This window comes from Stigmatopora nigra, chromosome 15 (assembly GCF_051989575.1).
Source record: "Stigmatopora nigra isolate UIUO_SnigA chromosome 15, RoL_Snig_1.1, whole genome shotgun sequence".
NCBI classification, from domain to species: Eukaryota; Metazoa; Chordata; class Actinopteri; order Syngnathiformes; family Syngnathidae; genus Stigmatopora; species Stigmatopora nigra.
The window spans coordinates 4727976-4749937 of record NC_135522.1 but is presented as its reverse complement, the minus strand read 5'-3'; the positions used below and the strand labels follow the sequence as shown (position 1 = coordinate 4749937).

The 21962-nt window shown below is 51.7% G+C and overlaps 4 protein-coding genes and 1 non-coding gene across 6 annotated transcripts; 4 read left to right on the top strand and 1 right to left on the bottom strand.

Annotated features, from left to right (window-relative positions):
- The first annotated feature begins 534 nt into the window (after nt 1-534).
- btr30 (bloodthirsty-related gene family, member 30) lies at nt 535-4865 on the top strand. Its single transcript, XM_077733688.1, has 13 exons — nt 535-552; nt 649-785; nt 1667-2074; nt 2269-2373; nt 2448-2543; nt 2607-2840; nt 3040-3226; nt 3296-3388; nt 3470-3496; nt 3593-3619; nt 3694-3872; nt 4116-4271; nt 4358-4865. The coding sequence occupies exons 2-13, from the start codon at nt 669-671 to the stop codon at nt 4541-4543; spliced, it is 1815 nt and encodes a 604-aa protein (XP_077589814.1). The 5' UTR covers nt 535-552; nt 649-668; the 3' UTR covers nt 4544-4865.
- A 185-nt stretch (nt 4866-5050) lies between these two features.
- On the bottom strand, nt 5051-7325 carry ube2m (ubiquitin conjugating enzyme E2 M). Its single transcript, XM_077733689.1, has 6 exons — nt 6959-7325; nt 6323-6417; nt 6133-6171; nt 5956-6059; nt 5827-5890; nt 5051-5521 (listed from the first exon to the last, which is right to left on the bottom strand). Exons 1-6 carry the CDS (start codon nt 7071-7073, stop codon nt 5381-5383), a joined length of 558 nt encoding a protein of 185 aa, XP_077589815.1. The 5' UTR covers nt 7074-7325; the 3' UTR covers nt 5051-5380.
- Nucleotides 7326-7683: 358 nt separating this feature from the next.
- Nucleotides 7684-13846, top strand: fbxl19 (F-box and leucine rich repeat protein 19). Of its 2 annotated transcripts, none has more exons than XM_077733687.1 (11): nt 7684-8020; nt 8835-9023; nt 9273-9416; nt 9504-9590; nt 9841-10014; nt 10102-10134; nt 10200-11272; nt 11344-11507; nt 11579-11740; nt 11812-12054; nt 12540-13846. In XM_077733687.1, exons 2-11 carry the CDS (start codon nt 8850-8852, stop codon nt 12773-12775), a joined length of 2490 nt encoding a protein of 829 aa, XP_077589813.1. In that variant the 5' UTR covers nt 7684-8020; nt 8835-8849; the 3' UTR covers nt 12776-13846. The 2 variants fall into 2 exon arrangements, with proteins under 2 accessions (XP_077589813.1, XP_077589812.1); XM_077733686.1 differs by having other exon boundaries at nt 7685-8020; nt 10197-11272.
- A 792-nt stretch (nt 13847-14638) lies between these two features.
- kpnb1 (karyopherin (importin) beta 1) lies at nt 14639-21911 on the top strand. Its single transcript, XM_077733685.1, has 22 exons — nt 14639-15253; nt 15831-15889; nt 16466-16648; nt 16730-16930; nt 17012-17164; nt 17232-17291; nt 17367-17456; nt 17597-17707; nt 17804-17905; nt 17985-18209; nt 18277-18468; nt 18553-18683; nt 18794-18941; nt 19017-19088; nt 19169-19313; nt 19386-19468; nt 19558-19665; nt 19736-19879; nt 19956-20061; nt 20460-20574; nt 20750-20911; nt 20998-21911. Coding segments are annotated over exons 1-22 (2631 nt in total). The 5' UTR covers nt 14639-15213; the 3' UTR covers nt 20999-21911.
- On the top strand, nt 20101-20244 carry LOC144209236 (small nucleolar RNA SNORA79). The gene has a single exon (XR_013329062.1). It is a non-coding gene; the product is annotated as a small nucleolar RNA SNORA79 (small nucleolar RNA).
- Nucleotides 21912-21962: the final 51 nt, after the last annotated feature.

Sequence of the window (21962 nt, the reverse complement as noted above, 5' to 3'; positions counted from 1 at the left end):
GTCAAATTCAGAGCACTAGCTTTTTAGGTCAGCTGACCAATTTTTAATTACATGGGTATAAAAAAATGTCAATGTTCTTTGTCACAATCTTTGGCTTGTAGTAGTGCATTTGTTTCAAAATATTTTTGGCCTACTACACTAAAAAAGAATGACTCACCATTGACTTTCCAATGATTTTCCACATGAACGCAGATACGAAGTATCTCAATAATATGACGCAAATTCAAACATGTGCCCTGACCACTTTGGCGAAACCACGCCCCCTCCGCGTCCCGTTCCAACTGGCCTTTCAGGTTGAGCGGAAACGTGAGTGCCTGGAAACAGGTAAGAAAACTTGGCCACATTTTCACCTTCTTTCCCAAACTCACCATGGCTTTTGGAAAAAAATGAGAAAAAAAAACATTTTACTTAAACCATTTTTGAAATTGGACGTCCATCCTCGTCAATGGCACTGACATTTTATCATCTAGTGGAACATTTGAAATTGCATAATTGGCAGCTCCGCTTTCTACTTACAGCCAGTAGTGAGAGTGGCGGGTCACGTGACAGGAAGTAGGTAACTCTGCGTTTGCATCACCTGAGGAATGGGGCGTTGCCGGAGAAGGGCTTCCTGTTTCACCTGTTCTCCTGTGTCTTTTATTCTTTTAGCCAGGCAGGTTGGAAACAAGATGGCAGAAGCAGCCGTGCCAAACGAACTTTTTAACGAGCAGGAACTCACCTGTTCCATCTGCCTGGACCTTTTCACCGATCCTGTCTCCACGCCATGCGGCCACAACTTCTGCCAGGTAATTGCCACAAAAACACACCTGCTCGCTTAGCATCACTGCCCTTTTTAGCCTGTTAGCTTCAAATCAGTGGCTTTTTAAAGGCACTTGATGGTCCTTTGAAAATTGGCAAAAATGCAAAGGCTGGCAAATACAAATATCATCAAATAACATTCAAATCAACAATTCTTTTTAATTTTTATAATTTTAAACACATGAAACTGTTTGAACATTTGAAGCAGTTGTTGGTGAATGTTAAGTGGAAAAACAACAACAATAATTTTGGCATGGCGAGGTCAAATTGGAGTCTGGCTCGACGCCAATGCTCAAATGTTCCAAATTTGTACACAGTGCAACGTAGTAATTTAATGACGGGTGACATTTTTACAGATGAATTAGGAAGGATTTACATTTTAATCGCTGTTTGTGTTCTAAACACCAAACTTTGTCAGTGTACCCATTTTCTGGTACATCCATGCACACGTTAGCAAAGCTAACAGCTTAAATAAGCATATTTAATAAAAATTGGCTAACATCCATTTGCTAAAGTTCAACTTATTTTCTTTGACATAGCATGCCAATGTAACATCACATTATTTGTTTTTATTTAACTACAATTAGATCGTTTTCTATTGTTTTGTATTGACATGACAATATGCAGACTAAAACTTTTGGAATTTTCATGATAATAGATAATAATACTTGGAATGACACATCTAATTTTACATATAAAAAAATAATAATAAATTGGACCTTGCATTTTTTGTACCCTTCCTGACATCACCTCTCATTGGCTGAGATTGAATGTGTCATTTGTTTGTTTTTGAATGTCATTTGTTTGTTTGTTTTTGAATGTGTCATTTGTTTGTTTGTTTTTGAATGTGTCATTTGTTTGTGTTCAGGCATGCATCGGCGGCTACTGGGCCTCGACGTCCGTGTGCACGTGCCCCCTTTGCAAGTACCCCTTCGAAGAGCGCCCCCAGCTGAGCATCAACAAAGTGTTTGCCGTCATCACCGAGAATTACAAAGTGGCTCGCTACGGGGCCAGCGCCTCTTCCGGCCCGGCGCCGCCGCCGCCCTACGGGGGACGGCCCTCGGAGACGGTCAACGACGAAGACGCGGTCTGGTGCGACGTGTGCACGGGAGTCAAGCGGCCGGCCGTCAGCTCCTGCCTGACCTGCACGGCGGCCTACTGCGGGGAACACTTGGCGCCGCATCACAACTCGCCGTTCTACGCCAAACACCCGCTGATGGACCCGCAGGAGGCGCTCAAGGGCCGCACCTGCCCGGCACATCGTCGTTTCACTGAGGTGAGTGCAACTTAACTTCATATTTATTTTCAATTCACTGGCGTGGATCAGTAAAAGTCCAATTCTTTTATAGTGGGTTGAAAAATGAGATTATCCCAGACTAGGTTAAAGGAAGTGAAATATGTTCATTTTGGGTCACTTTCAATGACATGTTCACTTGTGATCATTTCAGTATATGTTGTTTTTTCTTGCAGGTTTTCTGTTGCACTTGTGACCGATGCATTTGCGCCATCTGCGTGCTGAAAGAACATCGAACTCACAAAACGGTTTCCGTCCAGACGGAACGACTAGGCAAACAGGTAACCAAAGCGCTCACGAATCACTGGTCAAAGGATCACGCTCATGGCCCCCCCGGTTTCCCGTCCATTTGCAGAAGCACGTAGCGAGGACGGAGCAGGAGATCTTGAATCGCATCAAGGAAAAGGAGATGATCCTAAGTGACCTCAAGACCAAATTGGACATTGTCAAGGTGAGGCCAAAGACCGGCGCCGCCGTCGGGCGTCGCTCATACACGCTAGCCCTCCCGCGCCAGGCCCATGGGGAACGGGAGAGCGGTCATTTGGAGGGCCTTCTGGACCAGGCGGCCGCCTCGCTGGAGCGCCTCCGCGCTCAGACGCTGGGCGGAGCCCGGCAGCAGATGGAGGCGGTACTCGCCCGGGGTCAGGAGCGAGCCGACGAGTTGGAGGCGGAGCTCCGGCAGTTGACGGACAGGCGGGCCCGACTGGAGGAGCAGGCCGTCAGTCAGGACCACATCGGATTTCTGCAGGTTGGAAGACTTTCAGAAAGGATTTTCAATCCATGTCCTATTTTCATGTTTGATTCAGGCGAAAAAAAAGTTGAAGGGCCAGTGAACAAAAACCCTTGAAAAAACCCCTCAAATGTTTACAAAAATTGATCAATTGAGCTTTCGACCACTTTTTTTGTCGATTCTAGCGTCTAGTGACCTTTTGCCCTTTCCTCCTCAGAGCTTCTCGGAGGTCGCCGCGCTCCCACCGCCGGGCTCGGAACAGCAATTGATCTTGGACGACCTGGACCTCAACCTCCACTTTGACCTGGGCGCGGTCAAGACGGCGTTGTCCGAGGTCCGGGAAAAGATGGAGGACGTCCGGGTGGGCGGCGGCGGGGGCGCCGCCAGAGGATCCGTGGCCTCCAGTAAGTGATGCCCAAAAGCGGCGAGCGAGACACCGTCTGGGCGCTAACCCGCGCACCTGTGCGTTGCAGTGTCGTGGGGGGACCCGTTGATGGCGGCGGAGAGCATGGCCAGCCTGAGAGGAAGCAGCAACAGCCTGAGGAGAAGCCGGTGGGCCCTCGGAGGTGATTGGCAATCATCCCGTCGTCTGAACGTGCCTTTTATTGTGAAAGGGAGACTAACGCTGACTTCCCGTTCTCTTTCAGACATGAAGAAGCTGAAGCCGGTGTCTGGTGCGTACGTCTGACTCTCAATCCACTTCAAAAACCTTGAAGTCAATTGTGTTGAAAGTGTTTCCCTTTTGTGTCTCCTGGGGGGGGGTCACGCAGGTCACAAGAAGGCTCGGGCGTACACGGGTGAGAAAGGCAACCCTTTGGCCATAATGTATGTGAGCGAGTCGCCGACTGACCTGGCTATTGTCGCCGTTCAGAGGACGTGACCTTGAACCCGGTGACGGCGTGCCCTTACCTCATCCTGTCGGACGACCGCAAGCAGTTCCAGCGTGGCGAGAAGTTGCAGTATCATCGCATCAACAGTCAACAGCGATTCGACGTGTGGTCGTGCGTCGTTGCCAAGGAAGGCTTCGCCACCGGACGCCATTACTGGGAGGTAGTGTATCTTCTTCAGTACCAAGAGAAACTCAAAGATTTTTTTGTACTATTAACATTTTAAGATTCATTTTTTTTTGGGTGACTTTTGGCTTCAGAATTTTATGTGACTACATTTAAGCCACCTGAGATTTTTCACCCAAATCTCCCCATACTAATATTTCACCTGATTTTATTCATACTTTTTTTGTAATAAATTTTGTGTCCATTTGAGTCATTGCTGCTCCGCTCCCTTTGCGCGCAGGTGCTGGTGGGTGAGAACAAGGACTGGAAATTGGGCGTGGCCACCGAGTCAGCGCAAAGGAAAGGCCTGTTCAACATGTGCCCCGCCAACGGCTATTTCGCCCTTTGGTACTCCAACGGCAAATTGCGAGCCCTCACCGTGCCTCCCCTCACTAAGGTCCCGCCTCCTAGACTCTCACCCAAAAAAAATGAAACCACTTCCCATCTAACCTAGCGTCTACTCTCCTCTTTATTCCCCCCCAGATAAAGGCGCCACCCAAGCTGCGGCATGTGGGCATCTTCCTGGACGTGGACATGGGCCAAGTGTCCTTCTACAATATCAAAGCCAGTACCGAGATGTTTTCTTTCCAATGTGGCGAGTTCAACGAGCAAATGTTCCCACTATTTGGCACTGGAGACAAGGAAGTCCCATTAGTCATCCTCACCTGATGCCCCAAAGACGTCATGATTGGCTCCGGTGACAACGCTGCACGCTGGGCGTTTATTTGCCAAAAAGCAGATGTGAAGAGTTGCTTTAACATTGCCAGTTGTTGAGGACCGATCTGATCTTCGACATGGGATGGCGCTGCGCTGGGATACAGAGATGTTACCACGCAGCTAATTGAAATGAAGCCCCTCCCCCCATGTTTTCTCTGACGTCCAAATCTTTTGGGCTAGAATGACAGTGTCAAATGATCGTGTTTTAATGGTGTCAACGTATGGCTACCGAGCAGGGAATTCCTGTAATAAAATCCAAGCCGTTTATACATTACGATAGTGGCTCTGGTTTCCTAATGGATGCTGAACTACCATTTTCACTTTGTCACATCCCATTCAAATTGGATGTCAATGGTCACCAATTATTTTTAACAGCACTCCTCCTTGTCAAGCTTGTTTTTCGGGGTGCCGGAGCTTATTCCACCAGTCTGGGAAAGTGCAAAAACTGAAGCATGGAGCATCGTTCTTCAAGTCGATATTTTATTAACATCAATCATTGCAGTCTTGGTGTACATTATGTCAACCCGCAAGCCCCTCCTTCTCCGCCCCCACGGCAATCTCCAAACCCGAGACCCCTCCCGCCTCCTGTGGCGGGAGGGGGCGTGGCCTCCTGCCAAATTAAAAGTCAAAGCGTTTGTGATGTCAGCAACATTCACAGGCCCCGCCCCGAGTCCTGCCGAGTGTGAATGACGAACGCCGAGTCGTGGAAGAAAAAAAACATTGTGAAGGAGGAGGGGGCGGTTCTCGGACCTGGGAAAATGTCCTTGTTTGCTTCCTGCGAGGGTGGAGCTATTTTAGACACCTCTCAAAATAGGTGGAGCCTACGTAGCCGCCACGCAACGAGCGATGGACGTTCTGCTCAAAAAGGCGGCGGTTCATCTGCAGCACCTCCGCTGCCTCCTTATTCAGGGGGTCTTCGGGGTTGGGCTCCTGAAAGCAGACACAATGGCTCAGATGGCGCAGACTGATGATGTCAGCACCAAAAACAACCCATCCCAGTATGACCTTTATCAAATTAATGTTTAATGTAATAATAATATGTAAAAAAAATCCTTTTAGAGGCTCCAAACAAAATGACTAGTATAGTTGTTCATGTATTTTCTTAGCTTTAGTGTTGCATGTAGTAATAGGTCATAATAATGTCAATGTAAAATCAATTCATTTTTTAGCAGCTCTGGTCCATCTATGACACTGATTATTTAAAACCATGAATGTGGAGGACGTTGCTCACTCACTAGAAAAAGATACTGTAGGCCGTAGATGATGGAGTTTATTGTCAGCACGGGCTTCCAATCCTCCCTGCAACAACAACAAAAAGACAGTTGAACACATGTTACGCCAGGAAAACCATAAGCTGAGGTCACCTTAAGATGTTGAGGCAGACGTTCCCTTCCAGGTCTATGTTGGGGTGGTACACCATGGTCTCACATTTCACCTTGGGTGGGTCATGAGGGTACCCCTGTCCCACCTGTTTTGGAAACATGTCCCATCTTAGCAAAGCAACCACAGCATCGCCATTGTAAAGACTTGTCCAGTCTTACCTTAAAGCTGAAGACAAACTTTCCTCCTTTGTAAAAACCCTATAGAAAAACACAAGTGTTTTTTCAGGACCTGCTCAGCTACTTAAACACAGACAATGGCATATCTGGCTGTCTTTAAAAGCTAATAGTTGTGTAAATGGTGGTTTGAGGAAATTGTGCTCTTGACACACACAAACGGTGACGTACGCACCTCGTCAGGCGAGATGATGAGTCTGAAGTTGAGGAGGTCATCGTCGTCAGGAAAGTTGATCTCACATGTCTTTGGCAGGTTCAACTCATTGATGTCTGAAACGTACATTTCCAAAGAAACACTTGAGTAGAATTCCTATTTCTTTGGATAAACCTGATTTTTCACCACCCAGAAAGCTTGCCATCATCAGTAGTATCGGCAGTTTCACACGTAAACACAGGAAGTGATGTCACTCGGACTCCCGAAACCTGCCAGGTGTGGCCTGCTTACCTGCGGGTGTCATGACGTCAAGATGCTAACACATGTGAACTCGCCCTTTCCAGCAGTTTAACACAAAGAGAACACTTGTGATAGCTGTTATCTGGCAAACAGGCGTCCAGTATGTCGGGCTCGATATGTTACCCACGTATACATGATGTGTTTGGGTGAAATAACGCACTGGTGCGGCAAGCTTGGCGGAGTCGGATCGCTCCAAGTTAGCTTGTTTGGCTAACTGCTAACTGAATCTATTCTTGGCTTGTGTGCTCTGACGAAGCCCCGCTTGCGCTTTTGCCCAATTCCACCCAGATCCACGTACGCGTCCACGCAAACATCTAGCCACATATTTCAACGCGATCGCGTGTGTAAGGGCCGAACCTTTTTGTATTCGCAGTTGGGCCGCGCTGGCTTTTTTTCCGCCGGCTCCGGTTCTGTTTCCTCCAGCAGATTCCTCGTCTTTCTTCTGCTGCTTGAGGGAAAAGAGCTTAATCATGTTCACTGGCGGGATGAGACGCGCACGCCGTCTCCGTGATCGCCGAGTCCGCGTCGCTGCCTCTCTGGCTGGGGAGTGTGTTCCGTCCGACACAGCACCCGACTGTTGCTGGAGGAGCCGCCGGCGTACGTCAACTAATGACACGCCGCTAGCCTAACCTAACCTAGCCTAGCCGGTTAACTCACTGGCTACATGCTAATTGTTAGACAGGGAGAGAAAACCAAGATACCAGAGGGGTTATTTCCCCCCAAAACACTGGGGAGATGAGCTGGAGTAGTTTTAAGCGCACTGTTTATTTAATCCTATGAATTTATTTGGATTTAAGGAGTTGTAAATTATTGGTAGGTGAAGAAAACTTCAGATCCCAGAATTCCTTTTCTTATCTTACGTCACGGTCGTCACGTCTCGTCGTAATGCGCTTGCAGTAGTAGTAGTATGTATTTACCTATTTATTGTTTTATTGGGGAGCCGACTGGCTCGCCCTGCGGAGCGCGCCCGTGGTCACCTGTGTGACGTAATCAAGGCACGACACCTTAATGCGAACACAAAACAGGCGCGGCCGTGGGCGAGGGGGTGGGGACTACTTCCACGCGCGGAGTGATACTTGCGTGTGCACGTGCGGAGGTAGAGCGAATAGGAGGAGGGGACAGGAGAGAGAGGAGGAAGAGGGTTAATGGGCTTGCCTCACAGCACCAATAGCAGCAGCATCGGCACTGCGCCCCTAGCCTCGTCGATATCGATTAGCTGGCTTATCGATAACACGTCCGCTGCGCAGGGCTAGCCGGGAGCTAGCTGGACGCTAACGGGAGCATGGGGCGCGCGTGAGGCGGCGGCTCTCCGGCACCAAACAAGGAAGCTGACGGACGACGAGCTAACGTGGCTAAGAGCTGGCTGGCTAATATTGTTGCTAATGTGCCAGCCACGAGCATGCGAGCTGAAAGCCAGAGGTGGGTGACAACAACGGGCGGACGCGCGCCTGGCAGCCTCCGTGCGCGTGTGCGCGCGACGCCTATCAATCTCCAGGGAGCAGCCGGAGTGATGCTAAGGGATAGCAGCATTAGCACGTTAGCATATGTTCCCCTTTTCATGTTACTGAGGTGCTTGGTGTGGGGGTGTGTGCGCGAGTCAGTGCGTTAGTTGTTGGCGTCGTTCGATGGTTGCCGTCTTGATGCTTGCGACCTCGCCGAGATGCATGCTTTGTGATGTCCACTTGTCACGTGACCCGGTGACCGCAAGTCGAAAGCATCAAGCGGAAGAGTTGACTTAAATCGCTAGCATTTTTAGGAGCCCTCCGTCGTGGAGCAGTCGTGTCGACTGACTCGTTGAAAAGCATTCTGCAGCCCTTCAAGTCAAATTCATTCAAAATGGGAATGCATCGAAGGTTTATCCTTGTCAGTGGTAATCAAACAAATCATTGGTAGGGGGTAATCACGGTTTAAGGGCCTCAGTTGGATTTAATTAGTGCAATTATGGTACACACGTTTAATATAACGAGTTACATTTTTCAAGCACTGAACCACGAAAGATACTTTTGATGTGATTGACAATTTGGCATCTAGTCAAGATGAATACCACTAAAGTTCATTCGCTGCCCAGCCTCCCTGTTCAAATGGATTGGACGTCTACAATTAACAAGTAAAGGCATAATAACGGGGTCACGTGACTGGACATCTCTCTTTTTGTCAATGGCATTGAAAGAGTTAAACCCGAGCTGAATGTCTGGTTAATGATGTTGTTGTTGTTGTTGTTGTTTTCTTGCAGCTGACTCGTTGGGGGATGTCGGGCAGTAAGGCGCTGGGCGGGGGGGCGAGGCGCAGGAGGACGCGGTGCCGCCGCTGTCAGGCGTGCACCCGCAGCGAGTGCGGCGAGTGTCACTTCTGCAAGGATATGAAGAAGTTCGGAGGGCCCGGCCGCATGAAGCAGTCCTGCCTGCTCAGACAGTGCACGGCGGTAAGAGCAAAGCCTCGCGCACATTCTTCAAATAGCATCCCAGACGAGCTGTAGGCCGGCAGGCAGCGGTGCTGTGTTTCCATGGCAACTGCCACTGCCAGATAACCAGAAACACACATCTGTGGATCTTAGGGTACTGATTGATCGGTAAATTGATCAAAGATAAGAAGAAGGGAAAAGTATACTATTGTTCAATGAGTTCACATTTGAATTTTTTTTTAATTTTCATTTTGTGACTTTTGTGTGCAGCCGGTGCTTCCGCACACGGCCGTGTGTCTGGCGTGTGGCGAGGCGGGAAAGGAAGACACGGTGGAGGGCGAGGAGGAAAAGTTCAGCCTGAGCCTAATGGAATGCACCATCTGCAACGAAATCATACATCCACGATGCCTCAAGGTGAGTTTTCACAGTGGCTCGCCCACAAGTACCTGCCCTTTTAGTGGACTTGAACCCATTTTTTGTTGTTGTTGTGCCGTCTGGCAGATGGGCAAAGCGGAGGGCATCATCAATGACGAGATTCCCAACTGCTGGGAGTGTCCCAAGTGCCACAAGGAAGGGAAAACCAGCAAGGTGGGTCAAGTTGAATCATGTGTGTGGCAACAACATTTGTACACATTCTAATTACTACATGCATTTTTTTTAATTTTGGGCTTTATGTAATAGACTCTCGGGTTGAAGTAGTAGTTTTGGAATATCTGCACTGAAGATGCTTTGACTAAGCAAAGAGGGTGGGGCCTAACAATGAAACACACTTTTAGGAATCCCATCTAAAAAGTAGTCCTCCATTGTTTTGCCCCATACCGACCCTCCGTGATCACAGGAGCACGCGGACATCTTGGCAAAGCGACGTCTAGACAACGTGGAGCTGGGCTGCTGGAAGCTGACGGACGAGCCGCCTCCCAAGAAGGAGGTGGTGGCGGCGGCGGCGCCCAGGCCGGACGGCGCCCACAAGAGGAGGAAGGAGCTGACTCAGGACGGTGGGCCCAAAAAGAAGGTCCGGTCCGGTGGTGCACCAAAACAAAACAGCACTCCATCACCATCTCTACCCCTTTTAAATAAAAGTATCTTTTTTTTGTTTCAGATGAAGGCCGCACACGAAAGACGCCTCAAAAAGGTACTTATTAATATTTTGCAAATTTTCCATTGCGGTTCTGACGGCGGGGCTCTTTCTTTTAGAAGCCCAAACAAGAAGGAGCCGAGTCCAATGGACCTGTTCCCTCGGTGGGAACGGCCGCTCAAGGCTCCGCCTCCTCCTCAACGGCGCCGGCCGACGGCGCCGCTGCTTCCGGCGCCGACCAGCGCTCGCGTCACCGAGAGAAACTGGAACGCTTCAAGAGGATGTGTCTCCTGGAACGCCGCCCCGACTCGTCTTCGTCCTCATCGTCCAGTTCGGAGTCGGACTCGGAGTCGGATTCGGACGACTCTTTGCGCAGAGGAGGGGCGTCCTCGCCCTCCTCGCCGCCGGCACCCCCTCCCCTCGGCAACGGAGGCCGCCCGGAGAGGGTCCGCAGCGAGCGAGAGCGCGAGCGGGACCGCCGCCTGGCCGAGTTGGGCTTCAGCGCCAGCGAAGAGTCGGAGGGCGAGGACGAAGAGCGGGAAGACGAACGGGACAAGGCCCGGCGGCGAGGGGACGCCGACGCCCCGGGAGCCTTGGCGCCGCGCGGGAGGAAAGCCGGTGCCACGGACGCCGAGCAGGACGAGCCGCCCCCTTTGGACAGACTGGGGAAAATCTCCTCCCTCCCGCCACCCTCGCCGCTCTCGTCCAATCAGATGGCTCCGTCCTCGCAGCGCAGCAACGGGCAGGAGGCGCGCAACGGCCGTACGCGGGGCGAGAAGGAGAATGCCAGCGGCCCATTGACCAATCACAGACACGGCGGGGCGGGGGCGCTAAAAGGCAACAAGAGTCGTCCCAGGAACTGCTCCGCCTCCATCCCCGCCCCCAACGGCGGACGAGGCGGCGGCCCGCTGGTGACGGCGGCGTCGCCTTGCTCGCAGCCGTCTCGCCTGGGGACGGCGGGGCGCTCGCACGTCATGAAACGCAGTCCTCCCGCCGTGCCCTCGCCGCCCCGTCCGGTCCAGATGGAGCGCCACCTAGTGAGGCCGCCGCCCGCCTGCCCCGAGCCCAGCTGCCTGCCGCTGGACTCGGGGCGCGCCCACGTCATGCCCCGCGACGTCTGGCTGCGCGTCTTCACCTTCCTGGGCCAGCGAGAGTTGTGCCTGTGCATGCGCGTGTGTCGCACCTGGAGCCGATGGTGAGTCGCGTCGCCGCTTGTTCCCGAGCCGCCGTCTTAAAGTGTCCCGTCTGCCCGTCCCGCCGTGGCAGGTGTTGCGATAAGCACCTGTGGGGTCAGATAGACCTGAGCCGCCAGCGCTCCATCACGCCGCCCATGCTCAGCGGCATCATACGCCGGCAACCCGTCTCGCTGGACCTGGGATACACCAACCTCTCCAAGAAACAGCTACTGTGGCTCCTCAGCCGATTGCCGGGTACGAGACGCCGCCACGACGGACGTTTTCCTCCTTCTTGGCTTTCACGTGCATCCCGTCCGTTCTTTTAGACCTGGTGGAGCTGACGGTGGCCGGCGTGGCGTGGCCCGCGGTGTCGGCCTTGTGTCAGACGGTGTGTCCCTGTTTGCGTGTGTTGGACTTGAGCGGCGTGGACGACTTAAAGGACGCTCACTTGAGGGAGTTGCTGGCTCCGCCCCCTGACTGCAGGACAGGTGAGCTTTTTTCTCTCTTTCAAATACTAAGTGACTCCAACACGAAGTCATGGCTATGTTTATCTTTGCAGCGCGCGAAGGAGTCGTCGGTGGCGGCGGCGAGCCGCGGGCCGGCCGTTTCCACGGCGTGACCGAGCTGCGACTCTCCGGTTTGGACCTGACGGACGGCGCCTCGCGCCTCCTGGTGCGCTTTGTGCCGCGCCTGGCCAAGCTGGACCTCAGCTACTGCGCCAACGTGTCGGACCACAGCGTGGCCACGCTGGCTGCGCCTGCCTCGCCACTCAGGCACACCCTCACGCACCTCAACCTAGCGGGTACGTACGAACTCACGCCGCAAATGTCTTTTTCTTTCACCTAGGATCTCAGAGGAATGAATAATGATAAATTGAAGTAGCATTATTATCTATAATATTAAAGGTCAAAATAGCTGGGTTATATATGGGGACTTATTCAAGATTAGAACTATATAATATATATTTACTCTCTGGGTGATGGTCTTTTTTTGATAATGATCATTTAACAAATATTGGCCATCCTATATAAAAACTTTGTTACAATATCAGCTGAGACAACTCATGTTTGCTGGTTAGGTGACGAGCTTTGATAAATGTGTTTTTGCACCACCTTGTGGCCAGTGTTGGAAATGTAGTAGCAGAAGAAAACTCACTTGGAACATCCCATATAGCTCAACCTCAGGTGGAGACAGACTTAAAGCCTTTAAAGGTTACCTTAGACCACCTCCATTTTGAGACGTCGATTTGTTTGGAATGTAATTGTAGGCCGTCCTTTTGCGTTTCAGGTTGCGCCAAGGTGACAGAGCAGAGCGTGCCGCTGTTGCGCCGCTGTCCGTCGCTGCAGACGGTGGACCTGCGTTCGTGCTCGCTACTCCCCGCCGAGGCGGGGCAACTTCTCAGCTTCCCCCCGCAGCCCTCGTCGTCGTCGTCTTCGTGCTCCAGCGCTTCCTCTTCCTCCGCCGTTCTCGCTGCTTCCACATCCTGTACCCCCGAGGACAGGACGCTGCTAAAGAGCAGCTAAACGCTAACGCCAAGCGGCGTCGTTTTGAGAACACTACAGGTGAGGAAGAGGCTGTGGCCGTCACTGAGCGCTGTGTACATACTTGTTCTCTGTACAGTGTGTGCGTGCGTGTATCTGTCGTTTAATGTCAAAGAGTGCCCACGCCCCCAGCCTCCCCACATTCAACACTCCCCGACGCTTACCAGACTTGGCTCCGTAAAGTCTCCAGCGGTGTTTGGCGAAACGCTACCGCCCGCCGGTGGTCTAAAAACAGTCTTCCGGCTAACATGTCAACACGTCCTCGCGCCAAGCTAGCAGGGTTTACCTCAGCCGCTGTGGTGTTGAGAAATTTGGGGGGGGTGGGTTCCTCTTAGCTGTGTCGTGCCAGCCAGTTGATACTCAACTGTATATTCCACTATAACTGAAGCTCTGATTACTAATTAGGGACTATTCCATTTGCGGTTTCTGCTCTTTCGAAAGTACCCAAACTCCATGCTTCTCTGTATAAAATGCCTTTGGGGCGATATGGTCGTTAGGAAAGAGCGGATGAGCCGTCATTTTTGACTTCCCGATCGCTCCAAAAGCAGAACTATCGGGAGACACTGTATAATATCGTGTAAGCCGTGATTCCCAATTTTCAATAGGGGGGTGTGGGTCGTTGCCAGTCAATGGCAACCAATGAGTTATGGGATTATCAAATCCACTATTTGTTGCAGGTTAGCCTCCAAACTCCCTGGAGATGAAATCCCATTGAACCACGGTCCTTCTCTAGCTCTTATCTAATTAGCTGTACGCGCTGAATTGACGGATTTGTCGTCATGGATGTTTTCGAATGCACTGGATTGTCAGGACCTTCACCCTCTGTGGCCAAAACTTGTTTCCTTTGTGAAGAGGCATTGTTTTATTTTAAGGTATTTGTTTTTTTTTACATTTTTATTAGTTTTGGATTCTTTTTTTATATGTTGTCTATCATCATTTTTGTTGTGTTGATGGGAAATGGGGAGGGGAAAAAAACAAAAGAGCAACTCAAGGCAGCTATGACATTTGAGTGACTACTGTAAAACAAATAAAGAAGCAACGAGTTGGTTTTTATTTCTCTGCATTTTTTTTTTTGAGGTCTTGATTTCTGACTGCTGTATTATGTATGACATGCTGGCTTGGAGTTCAAACAACAGCCTGCAATATAAAACATTTGCTTTTAATAACGTTTTAACCCGAAAAGCAGGAATTGAAGCATTGTCTCTTTTGAAACGTGTGCTTTCTAGATTTAGAGAGAAATTTAAAGACAATGTTACAATCCAATTTGTGAACTGAAAAAATAAATGACTTAGCATTTTTCCCCAAACAACATAATTGATAATAACACATGCAGCTCTTATGCAAGTATTTAGCACAAGTGCAAAAGATTGCATACAAAAATACTAAGGAGTAAGTATATTACACGTGTCAATATGAACATAGACGGCTGCTGTTTGTTCATAAATGCTCATGATAAGTGATAAACAGGTTTGAATCTCCTAGGGTGAAAAGTTGTGAATAAAAGCAATATTGCCCTGAATGTATACTTTATTGTGTGATGTTACATTTGGACACTAAGCATAATCATTGGCTTTTATCAATCCATATATATGTATATTGGTGCGCTTTTATCAATCCATATATATGTATATTGGTGCTTGTACACACTCATAAGGTGCATAATTATCTCAAACCCTCCCCTCAAGGTCCCGTCTTATATTTGATGAGTCTTGCATTTGTCTATTTTCTTACATATTAGGGGATTGTCAAGTCTCTTAGCTCTGTTACAAGGTAATTACGTCACCGCGTCATCGCCTTTAGTCCTTCAAGCGAAACAAAAAGTCCAAAGTACGCGCCCGCCTTCGCCTGCAACTGCAAGCGTTTGCTTCCCGCGTGGGCGCGCCGTTGCGTTCAAAGTCCCTGACAAATCGCGATCTGGCCCAAGTTTGCCTCGACCGTCAGCTCACTTTTACCACCGACACAAACGACGAGATTCGCCGGCTGACAGATGAACACCGAGATCGTCTCGGATCGAGATTCCGGAACTGGCGAACAAGTGCGCACGCGGGGTTTCCGCCCTGCGGCGTGGATCATGTCCGACGCCCCCTGAAGGCGTCTCTGGCGCTGCCGTATTCTTCCGCCGGCCGGGAGCGCGCGGCTCCGTGCTGTGATATCCTTCCGCCGGCTGGAAGCGCGCGGCCTTTCACGAGCGATGCGAACGGGCGGCGGCGACGCGGCTTCAGCTCACGACCACTACCACCGCGACCCTTGAGCGCTCTCCACAATCCACGCCCATAGCCGAGCAGCGAGCTAAGGGGGGACCTTCCGCTTCTTCAGCGAGAACCGGAACCATTCAGTCTATCTTGTTGGGCTTCGCGCGGCGGCCACCCAAAGTCTTGACAGACGGACGAGCGGGTGCCGGACACCGGCGGACGGAAGGAATGGAGCTTATCACTATCCTCGAGAAGACTATCTCTCCAGGCGAGTAGTACAAGCGGGCTGCGCCGTGGCCGCCGTTGTTCGGAAGGGCGGGCGGGTGTCGCCGGTCGACAGGTGAAAGTTTGGGGCTGTTAACTAGCTAGTTAGCCGGTTAGGTAGCCGGCTAGGTGGCCGTGACCAACGAGTTAACCGGGGCGGTGCGGCTGCGGGCCCATTCGGTTTGCTACTCGGCCTCAGTTCGTCGTCATGTTTTCAGGCATTGTGGTTCGGACGCACTTGTTTATGGGCTTGGTTGTCGGCGTCGTCGTGGTCTCGCGACCCAGCCCATGCCTTTAGCTCCTTGGCTAACAGCCTAGCATTTCCCCTATTCCGCCGTCGTCAACATTCGTTTGCCCTGTCGACTCACGAGTGGGCTCACGCTCAGCTGATTAGGTTCTCTTAAACCATTTTTGAGTCGACTCTCAAACTTTATTCAGGTGTCTGCACCATTAAGCGGGCCCGAGCGTGAGCTGCAGTGCTAGCAAGCTAACGCGCACGTTGGCGCCTCGTCGTTTTTTGGGGGTGACTGGTTTTTCACTTTTCGAGCCACTGTTCACTTGTCATGTTTGATTTTATGCAGACCGAAATGAGCTGGAGGCGGCGCAGAAGTTTCTGGAGCAAGCGGCCATCGAGAACCTGGTGAGTAGGATGACGCGCGAGCGTGGAGCCCGCCTGACCGGCGCTAGCTTTAGCGTTAGCATCTGCCCCTCCCGGTGCATAGTAAAAGTCAGGCTCTGTTCGTTCGGAACCTCGAAAGTGTCTTGGGGCCACTTTGGGCACCCACCGTATCAACATTTAGGACTGGGGTGTTGTATAACAACTGTTAGCGATTAAAGTTTAGACCGGCGATGGCGCGCGATGCATTGTGGGTCAATGACGTCACTGGCCCTAATACATTGTGAGCGTTCCAGGGGTTTTCCTAACACTTTGAGAGATGCCAATGATCTGGTAGTCTTAAATTGTAGACTGGGTCCAGGACACCTTTTGACGCCAAAAAACTGGACATTTTCACACGGATAAAGTGATGAAACGGCCTGATGCCTCCATCCGGATCAATGCAATGAATGAATGGCCACTCAAAATATCAATTGATATTGTTACATAGGATCTCTGAGAAGCTTCCGAATCTTGCAGGAAAAACTGTTTCAGACATTAACATTTTCCAAATTCCTAGGAATTTTTGCTTTGCTAATTGTCGACTCATTCTCCTGTCAGCCGACCTTCCTGGTGGAGTTGTCCAAAGTGTTGGCCAACCCAGGAAACACGCAGGTGGCTCGAGTGGCCGCCGGCCTGCAGGTGAAAAACTCACTGACGTCCAAAGACCCGGACGTCAAAGCTCAGTACCAACAAAGATGGCTGGCCGTGGACGCCAACGCTCGCTGCCAGATCAAAAATTATGTAAGTCAGTGATGACCGAATCAACGCCGCCCATTTTGATGGGGCGTCCAAGCCTAAAACTCCAAACTGGCCTCCCGGCAGGTTTTGCAAACGCTGGGGACGGAGACGTACCGGCCCAGTTCGGCGTCGCAGTGCGTGGCCGGCATAGCCTGCGCCGAGATTCCCGTGCACCAGTGGCCAGAACTCATCCCGCAACTGGTCGCCAATGTGACGGGCCCATCCAGCACGGAGCACATGAAGGAGTCCACCCTGGAGGCCATCGGCTACATCTGCCAAGATATCGTGAGTTGTCACCATCATTATTATTACGAGCGCTTGCATCTGATGAATGACATGAGCGTTTGCTGTCATTTTTATTCTCAGGATCCCGAACAGCTCCAGGAAAATGCCAACCAGATCCTGACGGCCATCATCCAAGGCATGCGGAAGGAGGAGCCCAGTAACAACGTCAAGCTGGCCGCCACCAACGCGCTCCTCAACTCGTTGGAGTTTACCAAAGCCAACTTTGACAAGGAGGTACGCCGTCGCCGACTCGCCCATTGGCCGCCTTCCTCGCCGTTTGACGCTTTTGTGTGTCACACAGACGGAGAGACACGTCATCATGCAGGTGGTGTGCGAGGCCACGCAGTGTCCGGACACCCGAGTGAGTAAACCCAAGAGGGGGGGCGGGACCTCGCGCTAAAGTGTACGCGGCTAATGGCGTCATCCCTGTTTTCAGGTCCGGGTGGCAGCTCTTCAGAACTTGGTCAAGATCATGTCCTTGTACTACCAGTACATGGAAGCATACATGGGCCCGGCTCTCTTTGCGGTAAGACTGACGGCAAACCAAGTGATGATTCATCACGTCCATCCAAAGCTGTAATCTAGTGACCCCGCCCGCCCATGTACGGACCACCATCTTAAAGGCACCGAGTGGCATGTAAAGACAGACCTTTTTGTGTACCTCAGATAACCATCGAGGCCATGAAAAGCGAGATCGACGACGTGGCTCTTCAGGGCATCGAGTTCTGGTCCAACGTGTCCGACGAAGAGATGGACCTCGCCATCGAGGCCTCGGAGGTTTGTCGGCTGGCGGATTTTCTCTGCTGACTGCCAATGGCTCTTCTTGGCCGCTTCTGCCGTGAGCCAACTTGACCTTTGGTGCTCTTTTACCAGGCATCGGAGCAGGGCCGCCCACCCGAGCACACCAGTAAATTCTATGCCAAGGGGGCGCTTCAGTACCTTGTTCCCATTCTTACACAGACCCTCATCAAGCAGGTATGCAAACCCCCTCGTGCTCCTGCCTTGCTTCTGGCCGGCGCTGATCGTTTTGCACTTTTTTTTGGGCGTCGCTAAGGACGAGAACGATGACGACGACGACTGGAACCCGTGCAAGGCGGCCAGCGTTTGTCTCTTGCTGCTTTCCACGTGCTGCGAGGGCGATGTCGTGCCGCACATTCTGCCCTTCATTAAAAGTCACATCAGACACCCCGATTGGCGATACCGCGATGCCTCCGTCATGGCCTTCGGTTCCATCCTGGAGGGACCCGAGCCCAGTCAGCTCAAACCGCTCGTCATCCAGGTAAGGCTCCGTCTCCATTTTGGGGCCCGTGAACATTCCATATTTTTCTTTTTTTTTTTTTGACTAGGCCATGCCGACGCTGATCGAGCTCATGAAGGACCCGAGCGTGGCGGTCCGGGATACCACGGCGTGGACGGTGGGCCGGATTTGCGAGCTGCTGCCCGAGGCCGTCATCAACGAAGTCTACCTGTCGCCGTTCCTCCAGTGTCTGATCGACGGACTCGGCGCTGAACCCAGGGTGGCCAATAACGTGTGCTGGGTAAGTTTGCCGACGACCCGGTGGCGGCTCGCCGACGACCCGGTGGCGGCTCGCCGACGGCTGACCGTCCCCGGTCCGCCTCAGGCATTCAAGTCTTTGGCCGAGGCGGCGTACGAGGCCACCGAGGCGGCCGAGGACCAGGAGGAGCCCAGCACGTACTGCCTGTCGGCCTCCTTTGAGCTCATAGTCCAGAAACTTTTGGAGACGACTGACAGGTCGGTGAAAAGTGGCAAAGACGGCGGCCATATTGCCCGGATTGGTCCGTTGTCGTCTTGGCGAAGGGGTCAGGGGGGAGATGTGACGCTTGTGCTCGCTTCACCCGCAGACCCGACGGCCATCAGAACAACCTGCGCTCTGCCGCCTACGAGGCACTCATGGAAATTGTGAAGAACAGCGCCAAGGACTGTTACCCCGCCGTTCAGAAAACCACCGTGGTCATCATGCAAAGGCTGCAGCAGGTCTTGCAGATGGAGGTGAGGAATTTCTTCTTGGTGACGTGATCCCTCCCATCTTCAATTCTCACCGTCCTTTGACCTTTTGCCCCACAGTCGCACATCCAGAGCACCTCGGACCGAATCCAGTTCAACGACCTTCAGTCGCTCTTGTGCGCCACACTGCAGGTGAGCCGGCCGCCGTCCCGACCGGGCGTGCGTTGAGCTGCCGACCGACGCCTTACGGTCGCTCCCCCCCTGCCCTCCAGAATGTTCTTCGCAAGGTGCAGCATCAGGACACCCTCCAGATCTCGGACGTGGTGATGGCCTCGCTGCTGCGGATGTTCCAGAGCACGGCCGGTTCGGGAGGCGTGCAGCAAGAGGCGCTCATGGCCGTCGGCACGCTGGTGGAGGGTAAGGCGCTCGATCTGAGCCACGTACGCCCGCCGCGTGACGTCGTGACACGGGTGGGATTTGCTCTTGCAGTTTTGGGAGCGGAATTCCAGAAGTACATGGAGGCCTTTAAGCCTTTCCTCACCATCGGCCTCAAGAATTACGCCGAGTATCAGGTAGGCTGCCATTGCCATTTGAAGAGAAAGGCTTTCAGCAGTAGGGCGCCAGTTGTCATCGTCAAAGTGCCGTGTACGCTTTGTGGCAGGTGTGTCTCGCCACCGTGGGTCTGGTGAGCGACCTGTGCCGAGCGCTCTCGACCAACATCCTGCCGTACTGTGACGAGATCATGCAACTCCTTCTGGAAAATCTCGGGGTGAGTGAGCGCAAAAAAATAAAAAACGGACCACCGGGCCTCCCTTCTGAGCCGCTCTGGACGCACGCAGAACGAGAACGTCCACCGGTCGGTGAAGCCGCAGATTCTGTCCGTCTTTGGTGACATCGCCATGGCCATTGGAGGCGAGTTCAAGAAGTACCTGGAAGTGGTTTTGAATACGCTGCAACAGGCGTCGCAAGCCCAAGTGGACAAGGTGAGACGCTCACCCAGCCCCGTCCCACTTGTATTCACAGCGCCTGAACACTTTTTCTAATTTGCACGCGCGGCAGACGGACTACGACATGGTGGACTACTTGAACGGGCTGCGTTCGGGCTGTCTGGAGGCCTACACGGGCATCATTCAGGGCCTGAAGGGCGACCAGGAGAACGTCCACCGTAAGACCACTTGCTTCTCTAACGCACACACACACGGCGTGATGTCAGTTCCCCTTCCTGTGTACAGTCCAGCAGGAGGCTTTGATGACATCACAGAAAAATCTGGGGTCTTTTTCACTCAGAAAGCTGCAGGCAAACTGCCAAACTTGACACAGCTTGATGATTTTGCGGGACCCCACAAACTTTAGAAAGTGTTGATTTGTCACGTGACACGTGTCAGTTTGTACTTTAGTGCATGGATTTGTTACAAAATGCTTGACTGACGTCAAGTAGGCGTCCACAAAATGTTTCTGTCGGCCCTCATATAGCCCTTGGGCCTTAGGTTGGATCTAAAGTGGCCCCAGGCCTGTTGTGTGGGAATGTTTTATTTATTCTTGTTTCATGTGTGGTGGCATCAGCGGACGTGTTGCTGGTGCAACCTCGTGTGGAATTTATCTTGTCGTTCATCCATCACATCGCCGAGGACGACGAACACTCCGACGTGGTCGTGGCCAACGCCGCCGGACTCATCGGGTAAGACGAAACCATGCTTTTGTTTAAAAAAAAAAAAATACTAACGGGAAATCTAATTTTTTGAGGAGATGGGCCATGTTTAAAGTTTGTAAAAAAAAAAGACAATATTTGAAATGAAAAATATCTCACAATGCACGACATGATTATGGCTTTGTGTGGGTTACACGGACGGCAGCGACCTTTTGACGGCGTTCGGCAAGGACATCATTAAACTGATGGAAGCCCGACCGCTCATCAACGACCTGCTGACCGAAGGACGGCGCTCCAAAACCAGCCGGACCAAAACCCTGGCCACTTGGGCCACCAAGGAGCTGCGCAAGCTCAAGAATCAGGCCTGGTCAGAAAAAAAGAAAAAAAGAGAAAAAAAGCCACTTCCCAGTTTGTATATTCTAATAATAAATGTTTGTTATTTCTCTGCGTCAGATGAGCCCGGCAACATTACACAAGCGACACGTGTGCATTTGGGCGTCTGGACGTTAAGGACAAAATGGACGACGACGACGTGCTCGTCGTCGGCCCGATTGATGACGACGACGACAATGACTATGATGACGAGTGTCTGCGTGAGATGATGACATCACCACTTTGAGGTCTTCTAGCCCCTCTTCCCTATATCCACCCCCTCCTCCCCCTCCCGACAGCCTGCGGACAACTTGACTCCTCTCTTAAATGAAAGCCCCGCCTCCTGGCGGTGGGGGCGGGGGGCTCAAATGGGACTATTTGTCGCTCGGGCGTCTTTCCCGACCGACTGACCGACCGGACGGATGATAATGGACAGACAATGGAGCCCCTAAACCCCTCCCCCCACCCCACCCCCGAGCGCCCGAGTGCATGTCGCCCGGTGAAAGCACTTGAGGGGCGGGTGCCAAAGGAAGCAAGCGGCTGCACTTGGTTTGGCTTTTGGCTCACTCAACATTTTTGCTTGAGAATTGAAGACGTTTGTTAAAGGTTCTATTTTTCCATTATGATTCAAAAATAAAAGATTGTGAAACATTCCCCAAGCACCCCACGTCTGTCGTTGACCCTTTTTCTTTCCCCCAAACCTGGACTCGCTTTGGACTTTGACCCCCTTTTTTCATACCATCCTTTTTTGCAGTTTTATACATGGCAACAAACTTTGTTTTTTGGGTTTTTTTCCTTTTTTTTTTTTTGGCCAACGGGAAATGGGAGTTGGCACGCTCCAAACGTTGAAGCAAACAGCTTCCGGGGCTTTTATTTTGGTGAGCTGCAGCAGCTGTTGGGAGAACAACTTTCTGTGTTGACAAGTTCAACTTGAGTTGTCATTTCGGTCTTCATTTCTTATTGAGTGAACTAATAAAAGTCTATATTGTACCAAAGCTTGTGGATACCTCATTCACACGCAAAGCCACCAGTCGCTTCACATTACA